The sequence below is a fragment of the Zootoca vivipara genome, chromosome 9, assembly GCF_965207765.1.
Source record: "Zootoca vivipara chromosome 9, rZooViv2.hap1.1, whole genome shotgun sequence".
In the NCBI taxonomy this organism is placed as follows: domain Eukaryota; kingdom Metazoa; phylum Chordata; class Lepidosauria; order Squamata; family Lacertidae; genus Zootoca; species Zootoca vivipara.
In genome coordinates, this window is record NC_142592.1 from 57,390,449 (window position 1) to 57,408,723 (window position 18,275).

Consider the following 18,275-nt stretch of genomic DNA (forward strand, 5'->3'; position numbering starts at 1 on the left):
GAGGAAAGCTGGAGAAGGAATACAACAATCTGGAGTGCAACTTCTGCATGGAATAGTAATTACTGCAAGTTAGAAGGAGCTGTGTGGGAGCAAAGTTACTGAAGATGGAGCTGGGGAATTGTAATCAGCAGAACAGATCGAGGCAATTTATCAGCGTGAGAACTTGCTGTCTTTCTCTGTGGCTCTTGAAAAAGAGGAATCATATTGATTAAAAAACCATATTACGGCAATGCATTTATTAAGGCAGTCAAAATATCACAAGCTTTTGAGTTCTCCAGGAATTCTCATCACACTAGATCAGGCTTCCTCAACCTCGGCCCTCCAGTCTTTTGAGACTACAATTCCCATAATCCCTGACCATTGGTCCTGCCAGCTAGGGATCATGGGAGTTGTAGGCCAAAAAACATCTGTAGGGCCGAGGTTGAGGAAGCCTGCACTAGATGGTCAACAAAGCGACTGGCGTGTGTGTGTGTTGATCTTGGCCGATGGTAGCACCATGAGTAGTGCAGCATGCTGCTTTTTGTATGCATTTTCTTTCTTTCTTTTAAATAATATACTTATTGATTTTATAACAAACAAAAACATACAGAATACAAAATACAAAAAATACAAAAATAAAATTCCAACTTTCTATATCTTAGTTCAAATCTAACCCTGTTGACTTCCTCATTCCTCCTCCAACTGTGTTACATTGTAAATCATCTTTAGTAATTTCTACATCTTGGCCTTAAACTTATTTTCCATTTTAACTAAGCCTTTTTTATATTATATTATTGTATCTTAACATATATTTCAAATCCTTTTCCAAACTTATAACTACATCTATATTTACTCCTCTACATTTTATATTTCTACAACCTCTCTGTACCTGTATGCTGTACTGTTTTTAATATTCGGTTGGAAGCCGCCCAGAGTGGCTGGGGGAACCCAGCCAGATGGGTGGGGTATAAATAATAAATAATAATTATTATGATTATACCTCCTTCACTTCAATTAATTCTATCCAATATTATGCTTATTCTTTAAATAAACTTTAAATTTCTTCCACTCTTCTTCCACCGCTTCTTCCCTCTGATTCCGGAGTCTCCCAGTTAGCTCTGCCAATTCCATATATTCTATCATCATCTTCTGCCATTCATCCTTTGTATGCATTTTCAAGGGACATTAGGGGCCAGGGCTGTAGCTCAGTGGCAGAGCATTGATCGTGCATGCAGAAGGTCCCAGGTTCAATCTCTGGCAATTGCTGGCAGGCCTGGGGAGAGATTCCCTTTCTGAAACCCTGGAGAGCTTCTGCCAGTCACTATAGACAATCTACATAGACCAATGGGCCTACCTGTGTTCCATTAGGGGCTACACACCTTTTGCTGTTCCACATTCATGTAGATGCAATAGCACAAAGCTGCAGCCCAATCTGATGTAAGGCATAAATTTGGGGTTAGTCCCTTTCCAACTGAGGCTGGAATCGTGCAATACCTTTAACCTTTGCTGTGACTTCAACAGAAAACCACAAGCTGACCTGGCTTTATCTTTGATGTGCTTCTCTTCTAGCTGTGCTCCAAGAACAGAATACAAATGAGGCTCCCCTGACCTTTTCTCTCGCCATGCCAGGCTCGCGCAACAGTGCTGAATCCTTGGACCGTCTCTGCTTCTTGTCAACCGTATGTTCCTCCCTCGAAATGAACTCACAAAGTGGAACGGGGTCAGCAGTTGAAGGCCGCAAATCAGAAAGGGGGGGGGAGTGGTGTGGACTCAGACACACATACACACACACACATCTCTCCAGACTTACGGCCGAAGAGCCACCTTGCTTCTCAATGGCTGGGATTAGTAGCACAGAAAACCACTTTGACTCCAATCTGAGCGGTGTCCTTTAGTTTCTCCCTCCTGGATATATAGCTGCCATTCTGTCTCATGAAGAAAAGCACTGCAATGGGACACCGCTTAATGGCAGCTCCTCCAAGTGTCCCTAATTTCCAGGGATAGTCCCAGATTTACAGAAGCCATCCAGGTTTCTGAATTGATCCCAAAAGTTCCCACTTTTCCTTAGGATGTCTCTATTTTCAACAGAGAAATGTTGGGTGGGTAAGGAGTTATGTGACCCCTGAGCCAAGGAGATAAGTAACTATATAACCTTTAGAAGACCTCTGAAGTCAGCCCTGTATAGGGAAGTTTTTTTAAAAAAAGTGTTTAATGTTTTATTATGGTCAGATAGGTGAGATATAAATAACAATATGATGATGATGATGATGATGATGATGATGATGGAGTAGGACCTCCCTGTTTTCACCAGAGAAATGTTGGAGAGTATGCAATGATGATATTGCAGAGAGAGTCAGTTTTGTGTTTTGCTTAGAGTAGAGAGCTTACCTTCACACACACACACACACACACACACACACACACACACACACACACCCTCCAGCACTGCCCAAGGGGCCAACTTTGACAGTTGGGTGGGGTTTCCCACCTGTCAATCAGCTGGTGTCACAATGCAGCCAAGGGATCTGTTTCCCTTTGCGATTTGCAGTTGAACAGTACATTACAAGCGCTGCCAATTAATTGGTTGACAGCAATGGCAATTTTGGCAATGAGGGAGCTTTCAGTCACATGAACATCCCTAATACTGTGAAGTAGTACAGCCCACGAGCAAGTTTATCATCTTAATGAAAACCAGGTGCGAGACATTTGAGGCATAAGGCCTGTTCGTGTTTTCTGATGGAAGTGCCTTTGGTGAATTAATGTTACTGTGGCTCTGCTGCTCCAGTGTGTTATCACCAAGTAGCTGTCCTGAAGTCAGACGTAAGGCTGGCGGTTCCTACAATGCAATGGTTACTTCTTATGAGATGTTGTCAGCTCCACTCTTGTTGACAAAGATCACCTGCTTTAATAAGGAGAATAAAGCAAACGGGTGAAGCAGAGAGACGGAAGATCCAGCATTTCCTCATTTCATTCCTATCCTGCTTGCACCTGCCTAGAGGTCAGTAGGTCAACCAAAGTAGATTAAACCATGCAATATATAAATCACATATGAGTAACAGAAACATACAACTGTGTGATTCCAAGCAGAAAGCAAATTGGTGTCCAACATGATAGGTAGAGCTCCATCTAGTGGCAATGGGCACATTGTGTTCAAGGATAAACACTACAACCATACCGTGTTTCCCCAAAAATAAGCCATACCCCGAAAATAAGCCATAGTGATAGGCAGTTTAACCTTGTAGGTTAAGCTGTACCATACTTAATTAAAAAAATAAGACATCCCCTGAAAATAAGCCACCGTGTTGTTGTTTTTGAGGAAAAATAAATATAAGACGGTGTCTTATTTTTTGAGAAACATGGTTAGCTGTCAACTGTTTTGCGAGAAACTTCCTTATTCCAAGCCACAGCTGTCAACCTTCCCTTTTTTTTGCTGGAAATTCCCTTATTCCGGTGCCGTTTCCCGCTGCTATCCTGGATTGTTAGATATACCGTAGACTGTCCCCGGGACAGGTGAGGCTGCTGATCCCTTATTTTCAAATCCGAAAGTTGACAGCTATGACTACAACATACATGGGCAACCTCCAGCCTGTGGGCCGGATCCGGACCATGGAGGCCGTTTATCCAGCCCACGAGCCGCCTGATCACCGAGCCGCCTGGTTGGCAAGTCCCCTGTGCGCTGCACTAAATCGGCGCAGCGCTGGGACTCACCGAGTGGCGCCAGAAATGGCACCTGCACAGACACCAGAAATCACTTCTGCGCAGGCATGATTTCTGGCATCTGTGCAGAAGCGCTTTCCAGCGCTGCGGACATGCACAGAAGCGATTTCCGGCACCCCAGACATGGGCAGCGCCAGAAATCGCTCCTGCACACGTCCGGCCCACGGACGATAGTCCGTGAGAATGCTCTGACCCACGGCCGGAAAATGTTGCTGACGCCTGCACTACAGAATAAGCTTTTGGCTCCTGTTTGGTTTGTTTTTAAGTGCAAGGAAATCTGAGTTATTTCGGTCTTTTATTGATTACTATTACTCAGCTCTCACCTATGGCTTGTAGAAGCTGTCAGCATGCAGCAGCAGCCCAACCCCGGGAATGGCTTCAACTAGCTGGCTAGACCAGGTGAGGGTAGCTGATGGGTCTCAAACCCTCAGGTAGGGAATTCCTCTGCATAGGAAGACAGGCTCTGGCAGATTGAGTGCACAAGACCAGTAGTGGATCGAGAGACAATGGAATGTGCCTCTGGGGGTGAAGACAAACCGCTGTGTTAGCAAGTGACCTCCCCAGGGTGCAAGACCCATTGGCAATAGGGAAGGGTTGTTCCTCTGGTTGGGGGGGCATGCCGTGCTTCTTCTGGGATATTTTGTCCACCTTTAGTCTCCACCCTGCACTCTGCTCTCATTTGTTGCTCCTAGAAGCTGCCAGCACTTCCACACTTACTTGCTTTATTTATGGCAGAAACCCTCAGCGGTGTTCGGGGTGGAGATGCTTGCCTCACCTCCCGGCAGGTGAGTCGCTATTACTTACTGAGAAGGAGAGGGGTGAGGCATTCACCACCAGCAGCATTGGATCGGCATTGCTGGTCTGTTTGCAGCACACCAAACCTGCCCCCTCCCAGTAAGAAGCAGGGACTCAACAATTGGGATGTCAGGTAAGCACCTCTGCCCCATTACTAGCAACTCAACCGTGTCCTTTTCTGCATCAGACGCTAAGTCTCTACGGTGGCTTATAAAGTTATGAAGAGAAGTCGTGTAAAAAACCAGGCAGCAATAGTATCACTAGAGCCAGTGTGGTGTAGTAGGTAGATTGTTGGACTAAAACCTGGGAGGCGGGACTTCAAAGCCCAACCCGGTCATGATGCTCACTGACCTTGGGTCAGTCAGTCTCTCAGCTTAACCTACCTCACAGGGTTGTTGTGAGGGAAAAAACAGGGAGAACTATGTACACTGCCTTGAGCTGCTTGAGAGGAAAGATGGGGTATAAATGCGATGAATGAATGAATGATTTTTAATAGGTTTAAAGCAGGCATGGTTTTTACTATAGCCCAATGTTAATGAGCCTGTTATCTCCAGGGCTCTGTCTTTCCATTTGTGCTTCTGATATTATTTATGACTATCCTTTGACTATTAGGAGGCTTATGTCTCCCTAACTGGATATAATATGGCTGCTTTGCCTACAGGGCAAATTGTAGGCCAATTGCACAGAAAATTAAATTACAAGCCAACTGTTGGGAATAATTAAATCAAACTTTCTTGAGGAGCACACAGCTTGCTCTGTATTGCCACTGCTGTTCAGGCTGCACAGTTTGTACTGCTTACTTCAAGTTTTCCTACAAAGTCAGCTTTGCCAACCTTGGGTTTTATTCTTTTCTCTCTCGGAGGCTGCACCACATAGTTCTCCATAATAGTCAACCCAAGGGCCTTTTAAAAATTTAAGAAGACAGCTCCACTAATTAAATCAGACACAATTCTCAGATGGCACTTGAAATCAACAAAAATAGATTGCATTTGTCAAGAGGCTGAAGCGGGGGGAGGGGGGGACCTTGAAGGGAATTGAAATGTCCTCCCCTTGGGTGAAATAATGGATAAATGGGTAGTGATAGGTTTAAAATGAATCTGTTTACTTATTCACCATGCAATGCTATACATCACTAGACTTCAACTGGCGGGTCTGTGGCCTGATCCAAGGAAGGTCACAACCTATGCAAATAAATGGCGAAAGATTAAGTAACGGGCGCCCAAAATGCATGTTTGAGTTATTTATTTATTTTTTTGAATAAATAAATCCAAGGCTTTCAGCGCGGTGGGTCCTAGGTCTTTAAAGGGTGAGGACACCTGCTACGCTCAGAAGTACTTACTCCCAGGAAGCTGGGCATAACAGTGCAGCCGCAATCATTTGGTTACATTTCTCATTTAAAACAACAATCCCCCCCCCCCAAAAAACCAATGATCAACCTGGCCCAATCAACATACAAAGTTGTTGTGAGAATGTGAATACAGTACTTTGTTACTTGGGGAAAGTAAAACAAACAAACAAACAAAAAACCAGGCCCAGCTGCTTGAGAATTTTAGTCTACAGTACTTGTTATTGTTATCCTCACAACAACCCTATGATGTAGGTTAGGCTGAGATAAAGCAAGCGGCTCAAAGCTGCTCTGTGAGGTTCACAGCCGAGCAGGGATTTGACCTTGGGTTCTCTCCAGTCTTACCTTGACCCCCTCAACCACCTTTAACTGGTATTTTAATTGCTTTTGCATTTTCTTTTCATGTTAAGCTGCCCTTGAGAATTATTCTTGTATTTAGTTTTCTTAATAATAATATGTTCCAGACAGGAAAGATTGCGTTTTGAAAGATGAATGAATAAATGGGTTAAAAAACAATAGATGTCAGCCAGTTTTGTTCTTAATGCAAGGAATTGTTCACATGCAGCAGTAGGCTGAAGTGGTAGTCCCCCCAACCACATGAGGACCCTATGGCATCCTTCGCTTTGCTTCAACCTGTTGCGTCAGAGTACATACGGCGCTGTGCGCCCAATGGGAGCAAACATATGGGCCCTCTGGGGCGTGGCCTGGGGAGTGTCCCCTCCCCTCTTAAAGAAACAGCTTCAAAAAAGGAATTGAGTTGGGGGGCGGAGTCCAATCCCAACAGTCGCTTTCCTATTTCTTCCACTTTCTTAGCTCCGGGTTTTAAATGATTAGCGAGCTATATATATGATATGGGGCTGACAAAGCCAACTTTGCGGGTTCGAATTCCTTGGGCCACCTGTCTATCCCTGGTTGGAACATAGGACCCTTCTAAGGCTATAAGTCTATGGTTCATATTTCTATGATTTACATATATTCTTGCCGTTCACGATAATTTGTATATTTATCTACCAACAACTCACACAGCTCGAGAGAGCAGGAGCGCCGCTCCATCCCCAAAACTCTATGGTGCTCTAGGGCGAAACCGGAAGCGTCGCTATGGTTTCCTCCGACATGGGCGCGGACTTCCGGCAGCGGCCATTTCTGACGACGTCGCTTCCGGCGCCGGCGCCGTCTTATCCCTCCCTCCTTCCCTTGGCGGCCAGAGCGTTGCGCGTGGCTGTGGGCGAGCGGCGTTTCCCCCGGTGTGGCCGTCTTCTCCGTCCCTGCCGCGGCCTTTTCTCCCCTCGTCCTTCCTCGCGTCGCCCCCCTCGTCCTCTTCCCCCGCTTCTCCTTCCCTTACGCCGCCGCCATGGCGATGAGACAGACCCCGCTGACGTGCTCCGGCCACACGCGGCCTGTGGTGGATTTGGCCTTCAGCGGCATCACCCCCTACGGGTACTTCCTCATCAGCGCCTGCAAGGGTGAGGCGAGGGGCCAGCGGGGGCTTCTTTGCGAGGGGTCGGTGGGTGGCAGGCATGGAAATAATACTGCGAATTCTTTCTCCCTCTCGCCTGTTTCAAAAATAATAATAACGTCGTTTTTATGTATTCAGAAAATTAGGCTGCGAGCCGCCCTGAGATCTATGGATGAAGGGTGATGTACAAATTTCATTAATAGTAACATACATTATACACACCCACCTTACGTACCTCAGTGTGTCCACAGTCCTATCTTTGTTTTATTCTGCTTCACTTAACAAAAAATAAATAAAATTGTATACTCTTACATGAGGCTGTTTATCACAGGATTGAGAGTTTGAGCCTCACGTTGGGCAAAAAGATTCCTGTGTTGCGGGGGGATTGGAATAGATGACCTTTGGGGGCCCCTTCTGACTACAGTTCTGAGTGTTAAGTGTTGAATCAAACATTGCTGGAGCAATACTGCAGCGGTTTATACTTTATCTTGGGTATAAGGCTCATTGAACCGAAATGGCTACAAGGAAACTCTTAATTTTACTGAAGGCAATTCTGTTTCCCCTCCCCTGTCCTCCTTTTCCTGCCTTGTAAGCAGCCATACTACTTGCCACTTTCGAATCCTTGCTTTTCTGGGAAAGCTTTTGAAACAGCCTCCTTGCCCAAATGCCATGTTGTGTTAGTTTTTTAAGAAGTGGGTCCTCCAAAGTTATGTTTGTGCTGAAGGTGCAGCCTTCACAGGGAAAGCTGTTAAACCAGAGTGTGTGTAAATAATAATGCTTCCACCCCCTCCTTGTACCTGCTTTCCCTTTATGTATTCCCTTTCCTCTGTTGTTTCTATTTTCAGATTGTAAGGCCTTTGAGAGTAGAGACCTGTTGAAGCTGGTGTTTGTAAAGAACGTAGATGATATTATGGAGACAATAATGAGCCAATTTTTTTAGTCACTTTATCTCTTGCCACATAATGTGTCTGTACTATATGCATGCCATGGTTCTGGTTATAGAATCATAGAATTGTAGAGTTGAAGGAATTCCTAGGGTCATCTAGTCCAATCCCTTGTGATGCAGGAATCTTGACTAAATCATTCAGAAACATGATCAAGCTGGCCAGTGCCTGGATAGGGTATTGTTTGGGAATGCTGTGTCTAATGCCTTGTGTTGTTAAAGTTGGTTGTTAAACTGTTAAATGATGCAAGGGCCACCAGCGCCTTTCAAATATTGTTGATGTATTAAAGTACATGCATTATCTATTATACACTGGGCACTTGAGCCACCATTCAGTGCTGGATTAAAACATGTTTAATTGAGCTGAAACACACTTAAATCCTGTAATGGATTGTGGCCTTTCAAGTAACTTTTTTGCTTGGCGCTCTTGCAAGCAGACAGGCAAAGCCATTGGGATTTCTTGGGGGGGAATGGAGCAGAAATTCCTGGTGCCTCCCCTCCCCTCTGTGCACATATTAGACTGTGTTGAATCTGTCAACCTGAGAAAAGAGACAAGTTTCCAAACATTTCCATAAACCTATTTGCAGTGCTGCCTTAAAAGATCGTAGCCCCCCCCCCCCCCCGGGCAACTAAGGGGTAGTAGGTATGATCCCTCATCCTGGAATAACCTACCTTCAACCTCTGATTTACCACCTGAAAACTTATTTAGATCAGAGGTTGAATTTGAATTGTCAGTCCCCCACATGATCTTGCCTTGCTTTTCCCAACTGTAAAGAAGTGGTTGTATAAAAGCAAGGGGTCTCTGATGGGTGAAGTTCATAGAGATTAATAGTGACATACTGTATAAATGACCGAGAAAGCCTACAGTGGGTTTTGCCCAAACCTCTTGCAGGATAATCTCTCCTGAATCCTAATTTCACAGATACTCTTTGTATGATTATTTGATATAGATTGTTGGTTGATGAACTAAACTCCTATGTTTTATTTCTTTTTTTTTTTCTAGATGGGAAGCCTATGCTTCGCCAGGGTGACACAGGAGATTGGATTGGAACATTTCTGGGTCACAAAGGAGCTGTCTGGGGTGCCACTTTGAATAAAGATGCCACTAAAGCAGCTACAGCAGCTGCAGATTTCACTGCGTAAGCGAAAGTCTACCTTGTTCTTTACTACTACATTTGCAGCTCACTTAATGCACTTGAATCTCCCGTCCCTGGTGTGTAATCTTTAAGAGCTGTGTAAAAGCATTATTTCAAGTCTGGAATATAGTCAGTATATCATATCAATAGCTATATGTTTTTTTCCTTTCAGCAAAGTGTGGGATGGTGTTTCAGGAGATGAAATAATCACCTTAGCCCACAAGCACATTGTCAAATCTGTGGACTTTACTCAGGTAAAACGGACTCTAAATATCTTTGTTTCAGGGTTGAATGCATGCCTTTGTTTTCTTATGTTTTTCTCAAGGGCATCAAACGAACAGCTTCATATTCCTAACTAGTACTGATTTTATTAGTATTAAATAAATAATGATAAATAAAATAGTACTGATTTTAAAAACCAGTTTCTAAAAGTAGTGATGTTTAATATAATATTACTGTTGTGCCAATGAAAACAGTGGCTTTCGTTTTCTGTTCTAGGACAGCAATTACCTGCTGACAGGTGGTCAAGATAAACTGTTGCGTATCTATGACTTAAACAAGCCAGAGGCAGGTGGGTTTTTACTGTTAGTAGGTGAAACTAATTATTATAATTTCTTTTTGAAATTCTTTTGCATTCGGTTACACTATTTCAGGCTTGGGGAGCCTCTTCGCAGACCAGCTTTGACAGGTGGGCAGAACAACCCAGTTGTCAATCCCATTGTTCTGATGTCACATGATTGACAGGTGGGTGGCCCACCCATTTGTCAAAATACTTGTGTGGGGTGTGCAGAAGCGATGGAGATGGGAGGAAGAGACAAGCTGTTTTTGCCAGTAAAGGTAACGGAGGAAACACGTTTCCTTTCCTGAAACGGGAGAGGAAAAAAGCTGCCTTTTGCAAGCTGTTGCCTTTCCTTGCAAAGCACTCCCCTCTTCTCAACCCCCCCCCCCAATAGAAAGTGTGTTTTGTAATTCCAGGCTGCATTGGGGATTGGGGTAGGGTAAGGGCACATCCTTACTTACTAGTCCTCACACCCTGCTGTACGTGGCAGTGAAGGCAGCAAAGAAAGTATACCGTGCTTCTTCCATTGCCTCCTCATGATGTCTGGCAGAGCTTTTCCGGGTAGTGTGGATCCTCTCACAGTATGATACGAAGGAGGTGGTGGAACCGTCTGTAGCTCACTGTGACTTGTTTGCAAAGCATTTTGAGGACAAACTTGTTGCATCAGCCGGAATCCTATGCTGTTGTAGCAGATGAATCTCAGGGGGTGTCCAGAGCACTGTCTAGCCCTGTTGTGTTGGGTGAGTTTCAGCTAGTAAGTCTTAAGGACGTGGACAAGGTGCTCGGAAAATCACTCCTCAAGAAACCCTGGATTTGGAAAATCCAAGTAACTACCAGCCAGTCGCTAATCTCCCCTTCTTGGGCACAGTTCTTGAGCGGATGATTGTGGACCAGATCCAGTTGCTGTAAGAGGAAACTTTATTTTCTAGATCATTTCAGTTGGGGTATATGCCTGGCTTTGGTACAAACTGCTTTGGTTGCCCTGTATGCTTCTGATTTACTTGTGGTTATGCTGCAGCTACTGCTGCTCATTCCAGTCACAATAAGTTTCAGGAATATGCACTGAATATCATTTCTTGCAGCCCTTTGCAATTACATTATGTAATGTTATGCAGGGAAATAAAATATATCATGTGTAGTGCTTACTTGTATTGCCACTATTCTCTTAGTAAATCAACTTGGTATTGAGCGCAAGTTATGTTGAGAAAACTACCTTGACGGTGTGCATGGCTAGAAGAGATCTTTTGAAATAACACCATATTTCCCCTACTGTTTAGACCCTCAAATCGTCAGCGGCCACACGTCTGGGATTAAAAAGGCTCTGTGGAGCAGTGATGACAGACAAATCCTTTCAGCAGATGACAAAACTGTCAGGTAGGAAGGAACAAATATCTCCCTTTCACCAGAGCTGCCTTATGTGTTTCTGGAATTGGTGTTCATTATAGGGCCCTCTTTTGAATTCAAATATATATAATTAGCTTTTCAGCTAGTGTGCTCTGCCATAGAACCATAGAATTGTAGAGTTGAAAGGGCCGTAAGGGTCATCTAGTCCAACCCCTGTAATGCAGATTCCCCCCCCCCCCCCCCCGCCCCCAGTTTGGGGCTCAAACTCACAAACCTGAGATTAAGAGTTTCATGCTCTATTGACTGAGCTATCCTACAGAGTATATGTCTCCCAATACAGTCCCCTGCATCAGGAAAGGACAGACTTAAATATTGCTGGATTTACGTAAGGTATACAATGCTTAAGTGCATAAAAAGCTGCAATTTGATTGCCAGGCTGAGAAGCAAGAAGAATCACAGAGCTGCTTGGGAGGGAAACCATGAAATGCTCTTAAGCCATACTATAAATGTCTTGGGGGAGGTGATGACAGTGCAGGGAAGCATGCAACCCATAAGGGCTTTGGAGATCTAACCTATGGCGCTGGCCTTGTGATAAGCTAAACAGATTTTTACCTTTGTGTCCCTGATGCAGACTCTGGGACAGAAATACATTCACAGAAGTGAAGGCAATAAATGTTGCTATGTCTGTCAGCAGTATGGAATATATTCCAGAAGGGGAGATAATAGTAATCACCTATGGAAAAACAATCGCGTTCCACAGTGCAGAAACGTAAGTTGAGTTTTTAATGTGGTTAGTTTTGAAAGAAAGAAACTTAATTGGGCAACTTTTTGGAGTAGCGTAAACAGTTGAGAAGTGTGTGTATATTGCCATAAAGGTAAAGGTAAAGGGACCCCTGACCATTAGGTCCAGTCGTGACCGACTCTGGGGTTGCGCGCTCATCTCGCATTATTGGCCGAGGGAGCCGGCGTATAGCTTCCAGGTCATGTGGCCAGCATGACAAAGCTGCTTCTAGCAAACCAGAGCAGCACATGGAAACGCCGTTTACCTTCCCGCTGTAGCGGTTCCTATTTATCTACTTGCATTTTGATGTGCTTTCGAACTGCTAGGTTGGCAGGAGCTGGGACCAAGCAATGGGAGCTCACCCCGTCACAGGGATTCGAACCTCCGACCTTCTGATCAGCAAGCCCTAGGCTCAGTGATTTAACCCACAGCGCCACCTGTCTAATATATATCCCTTCAGAAATACTTCATGTTTTATCCAACTAAGTTCTTTTCAAAGGAGACTTATTGAAATTGATCAACCCAGATTAGACATGGCCATTAAGTTCAATGGGTCTGCTCTGAGAATTAGCATTGGATATAATCCTTAGTTCTTTGGATCCTGAATAAAGTCTCTGTAGTTTTGATTAAGGATGTGCAGATCATCATTCAGATTGGAAAACTTTCACAACCTCTTGGTTTTTCTCATGTGAGTGAAATGGTTTCATTTTACTTAATTTTAAAGCTTACCTTGCTTTTTAATCATAATTTCTGAACCTGCTGCCAAAACAAAAACATAGCAAAAGCACATCAGGGTAAACACAAAGCACTAAAAACACCCAAAATGAGAGTGGCCCTAAAATCAGTCATTTAAAGACCTGGTAATATAAAATGCAATGCAGCCATAAAAATCCGGTTAATCATACAACAGCTAGCACAAAACATTACTATCAGGGTGGATTTGATTTAAATCAAACTGATTTAAATAACGATTTAAATCACGATTTAAATCACGAGTCAGTAAGGCTTGATTTAAATCATAGTTTTCTACATAAAGACTAATTCTTGCTGGTATAACTTTAATATGCAAGTAGATGAAGATTTTTAGAATAACAACTTTTCATAATGGTTTTTTATCCCCAGTTTAATAGGTTAATCATTCATATTTGGACAACTTTACTGTTGTACTTAGGAAGGAGAAAAATAATCATTACCTTAATAATAACAATTTAAATAGATTTATTCAACTGAAACAATAACATTACAGCATATGTTATTTGCTTAAACAAACATCCATGTTTGTTAACTAATTTGGCTAAACAAAAACAATATATATATATTTTAAAAACTTAGACTGTCAGCCCAGCCTACACATGAAAAACTTAAATACTGTCCACTCCAAACAATCAGAAAAATATTGTTTCTATTCTATTCACTGAACTTCTTGAAACTTAGCACTGAAGGGGTTGTTTCTGTATTCATAGGTTTGTAGAACAATAGGATTAAGGTCTTTTTCTCAACTCTGTTCATGTTATAACATTTTTGCTGTGAAGAAAAGGCATGTGATCTCTGTTGAGTCAAATTCAGTTTTGAGAACTGCAAAAGTAAACCAAGCATCTGATAATATCTTGTAGGCAGAGAAACTGCCCAATAATCTTTCAAAAACCTCTGGAAGAGCATGACATTGTGAATGGATTAATGGAATTTATTTACCTAAAAAATTAAACATATACAACCTTATTCTACATAATTAAAAAAACTAATCTTTATTTCATGATGGAATAACCTTTGGATGGCAATATATTTTCCTCAAAAACATTTTATTAAAAAAAATCCGATTTAAATTAAAAAAAATCCAATTTTTTTAAAAAAGAAATCATTGATTTTTATCCACCCTGATTACTATTGTTAGAACAGGTAGAAAAATCATTAGGTAATATGACAAGACCCTGGCCTAGTAAGTGTGGGTGTAAGTCCTCTATATGGAATTCCACCTTTTGTGGGTTTGGTTTTTTAAATGCATTGGTATAGGGTTCTGTGGAGAGTCCAGTTCTAGTTTTTAATGCCTTTTCCTTCCCTTCTTTAGTCTGGAACAGATTAAATCCTTTGAGGCTCCTGCAACAATTAATTCCGCATCCCTTCACCCTGAGAAAGAATGTCTAGTTGCAGGTGGCGAGGACTTTAAACTTTATAAGTATGATTATAATACTGGTGAAGAACTAGGTATGTTCCAACATGTTTCGAAATACCTCCAGAGCATGTTTTTATCATTTGCCTTCTTGCTAAAATATAAAACCTGCTTAACTGGTCATTCCAAAGGTTGGAGCCTTCAGGTTTTCTTGTGATTGGTATAACGAAGAGACGGTAACTTCCTAAGCCATTGTTACAAAGCCACATTTCATTTTACTTCTCTTGGTCTGTGTGTATGTCTGTAGGCTCACTTTCACAAACTTCCTCAGATTGTCATTGCACATCAGTCAGAACAGCAGGCTTTAATAGGATCATTTGACCTTGACTGTAATTGCTGTCCAGATAACCAAAGTTGATCAGTTTTCATATGGCTAAGATCCCAAAGAGACAAAAGTGATGCACAGCCATCTCTTGTTACTTCCCAGTCATTCCCTCCCAAGGTCGTATTTCCCTACACTCACGTCTTTTATTCAGTGCTGGCTGCTGGAAGAAATGGGGTGCAAGAGGAAGGGGGGGAACCCTTTGCATACTATTTAGTGGGGAGGTAAGGGAAACCCAAAAGAAATACATTCACTGGCAACAACTTCTGACCAAGAGTGCAGTAGGAGGCGTGTAGCCAGGCCAAGGAGAAATGAAATTTAAGAGCTTGGGAAATGGCTCAAGTGTTGACTAAGAATTATTCATGTTCTGGGAACTTTTTAGCCTGTTAATGTTTGGCCTTGCAGGTCTTCTGTGCATAGACGCTGGGTAAGGAATGTCTCAAGCTAAGCAAGTGCCCAGATTGAAGCTTGAGCTTCTGATCTTAGTGACCCTCCAATAGCTGCAGGCAGTTCTTTTTTTTATGTTTCCATGCTGAGAGTAAAATGTTCAAGGAAACTTTGTGGTTGGTGCAGTATCACATCCACGTTCGGGTGGCAAGCCCATACCCTTAGTGGTGGAGCAGCTCTCCATGTCACACAAATTAGGTGGGGGCTTCTTCATGTTATAAACAGTTGGGTCTCATTACTGTCCTATGACTTGGACCGGTAAATTCATTAAGGAATCAAGACATTATCCCCCCCCCCCGAATTCCTAAGCCTACCCTGTTTCTCATATTTTAAGACATACCCATAAAATAAGCCATAGCAGGATTTTTAAGCATTCAAGGAATATAAGCCATACCCCGAAAATAAGACATAGTGATAGGCGCAGCAGCAATGCCGGCCGTGGCAGGAGGAGGAGGAGGAGGAAAAAAATAAGACATCCCTTGAAAATAAGCCATAGTGGGGTTTTTTGAGGAAAAAATAAATATAAGACGTGTCTTATAATATGAGAAACACGGTACATGTTAAAACACATGCATGCATTCCTTGTTGCCTGGAAATTCACTGATTTGCCATTTCCCTGCAGAATCTTACAAGGGGCACTTTGGGCCTATTCACTGCGTCAGATTTAGCCCAGACGGAGAGTTGTATTCTAGTGGCTCTGAGGATGGAACGCTAAGACTGTGGCAGACAACAGTCGGGAAAACATATGGTCTCTGGAAATGTGTGATCCCCGGTAAGAACTGATGGAACAAAAGTGCACTGTAAAATTCAAGAAGCTAATATTTTCAGTGTAGTTTTATAGTAATAATAATCTTATCTTACTCCGTTACTTTAATAGCTTGGTGGCATCTTACTGAATTGCACACCAGCAGAACATCTATTTTAACTGTTATCAGTTAAGGCCTAGTAGTCACTGAGGTGGTAAACCTCTGGACTGTCCCTGTTGATACAGCAGGTGTGGGCTCACATGGTGTGCGCTGCTCCACACCAAAGAATGAAGCAAATCTGCCCACACAACAGATTTGTGGGTGAGAAGGCTAGATGGAACTTAATCTTCCTGCTTAACATTTAGTTTTCTTTTTGGTTGTTTTTTTGTGTGTTACGGATCAGCATTGATTGCTGTATGAGCCCACACAAGCCATCTTGAGGAAGAGGGTGCAGCCTGGAAAAAGCTTTACTACCTTAGAAGCATACATACATCACTTTAGTTCCTGATTTTTTGAAATTTTATTTTTGCTGCTGCTGGACTTCCAGAACTGGAAGAGGATGCCAAGCCACTTTTTGATCACATCAGTGAGGTACTTGAAATTGGCCCATAAAGCATAGTATTCGTATAATGGGAAAGCACACTGGTGAATTCAACAAATACAGAAAAGCAGTGATGCCATTTGCTTGGTGAATTGCAGAATTCCTGCAGTTCTGCAGCATACATTTATGCTTTTTACAACAAAGTTTGGCAAGTTTGAGCATACGAAAAGAGGACTCTGTTTTCTTTCCCTGTAGAAGAAGAAGGTGTAGAGCTGGCGAAATCAAAGGCCAACCTTCCAGGAACTGCGGAGGAAGATCTAGGTAATGAGCTGACAGCTGTGCCAGAGTCATTTAGATAATGGCCTCAACATATGTTTTTACGGTGTAGTGTGTTAAGTCAGTTGGGGGGGAGCGGGTTGTGGGTGTGGAATAGGAACCAGTGTGAAATGCTCAACCACTGCAAAGTGGTGGTCCATACCTCCTACCCCATGCTTAGCCATGTAGTTTCAGGAACTTCAAAAACCAAGTGAAAGAGTGCAAGGAAGACCCTTTTGGGGAAGCGAGTGGTGGCAGAGAAGCAGCTAGCTCCTTGTGATCTGAGATGGCTCCAAGGGCTGTCTAGAAGTCATAGCAGGGAAGTTTCCCTCCATTTTAACACTGAACGGGGACAAGTATATGTACAGGTGCTGCTATTGTGGCCAAAATAGCATTGCTAGAGCCATGATTGGGCCGCACACTTAATGAGTGCAATGCTCTTTGTTAAGTACAGTGGACGCTCTGGTTGCGAACGTGATCTATGCAGGAGGCACTTTCGCAACCCGCAGCGCCGCACCTGCGCACGCGTAGGTTGTGATTCAGCGCTTCTGTGCATGCACACAGCGTGATTTAGCGTTTCTGCGCATGTGCGAGCGACGAAACCCGGAAGTAACCCGTTCTGGTACTTTGGGTTCAGTGTGGTGCACAACCCGACAACGTGCAACCTGAAGAGTCTGTAACCCGAGGTATGACTATAGATAAGAGTACCTGAAATAATTGTGTGACAGAATGCTTGAATAAAGTAGATGAATTTATCTGCCTGCTGAAAAATAATTATGTCGGTGTTTCCTTTCTTGACTCTGCAGAAGACCTTGGCTCTGAAAACTCAGATTCCATCTACAGCACAACTCCTGAAGTTAAGGCTTAAGTTCACAGCTGTCAATGGCAACATATGGACATTTTGAGACGAAATCAAGGAAGCAGTGGAATGCAGCAGCGTCCCAGGGTGCACACTGTACCCCAAGGCTAAGATGGGCAGTAATTGATGAGAATGTATTGGAACTGGCTGTCTTTCAAGAGAGCTGAGAGTATTGAATGAGATGAGCAGTAACGGTTTTTCGCTATCTTCTAGCGCCGCTGCCTGTTGTATGTCTGAATGTAACATGGCAGTCGCGACCCAGTTTCTCCAACTGTGGTTAACTCAGTATAGTGTTAATAATTGAGGAGAAATGTAATGGCTTCTAGTAGAGTGTTCTCTGAAAGTGGAAAGAATTGGCAAAAAGATAGGGTTTTGTGGAAAAACAGCGGATTTGGTATTTTCCCCCTTTTGTTGTACACCACATCTAAATAATCTGTTTTCAACCATCTAAATAAATAAAATGCCTCTACAACAACCCTCTTTAGAGAGCTTATAAATTGTACAAGCTAACTCATCTGTTCACTAACAGCGCTGAGCATTTTTGAGGTTTTAATGAGATAAGTCTGCTAAGATTGGTGGTAGTTTTTGCATGTAGGTGGCTGAATTCACTTCTGCTTCAGGCTTTTATTTTCCCCACTCCACCTTGAAAAAAATTATTTAATCAACCTTCTCTCTAAAATAACAATCTTGGGCCAATCTTAATTTCTCCCAGAAGCATCCACTTTCTACACCAGAAATAAGTTTTGTTTTTTCCGTTTTCAATTTGGTCTTTTGTGTGTCATATTATACATATGGTGTATAGGAATAAAGTTGTGGTTTTGAG

The 18,275-nt window shown here is 42.9% G+C and overlaps 1 protein-coding gene and 1 long non-coding RNA gene across 2 annotated transcripts; one reads left to right on the plus strand and one right to left on the minus strand.

Moving 5' to 3' along the window:
- Window positions 1–204: 204 nt before the first annotated feature.
- LOC148684656 (uncharacterized) lies at window positions 205–6,949 on the minus strand. The gene is made up of 2 exons (XR_015951770.1): window positions 6,859–6,949; window positions 205–2,881 (listed from the first exon to the last, which is right to left on the minus strand). It is a non-coding gene; the product is annotated as an uncharacterized LOC148684656 (long non-coding RNA).
- A 90-nt stretch (window positions 6,950–7,039) lies between these two features.
- Window positions 7,040–17,927, plus strand: STRAP (serine/threonine kinase receptor associated protein). Its single transcript, XM_035128337.3, has 10 exons — window positions 7,040–7,299; window positions 9,239–9,374; window positions 9,544–9,625; window positions 9,870–9,942; window positions 11,208–11,304; window positions 11,906–12,043; window positions 14,121–14,257; window positions 15,614–15,763; window positions 16,534–16,599; window positions 17,400–17,927. The coding sequence occupies exons 1-10, from the start codon at window positions 7,188–7,190 to the stop codon at window positions 17,459–17,461; spliced, it is 1,053 nt and encodes a 350-aa protein (XP_034984228.3). The 5' UTR covers window positions 7,040–7,187; the 3' UTR covers window positions 17,462–17,927.
- Window positions 17,928–18,275: the final 348 nt, after the last annotated feature.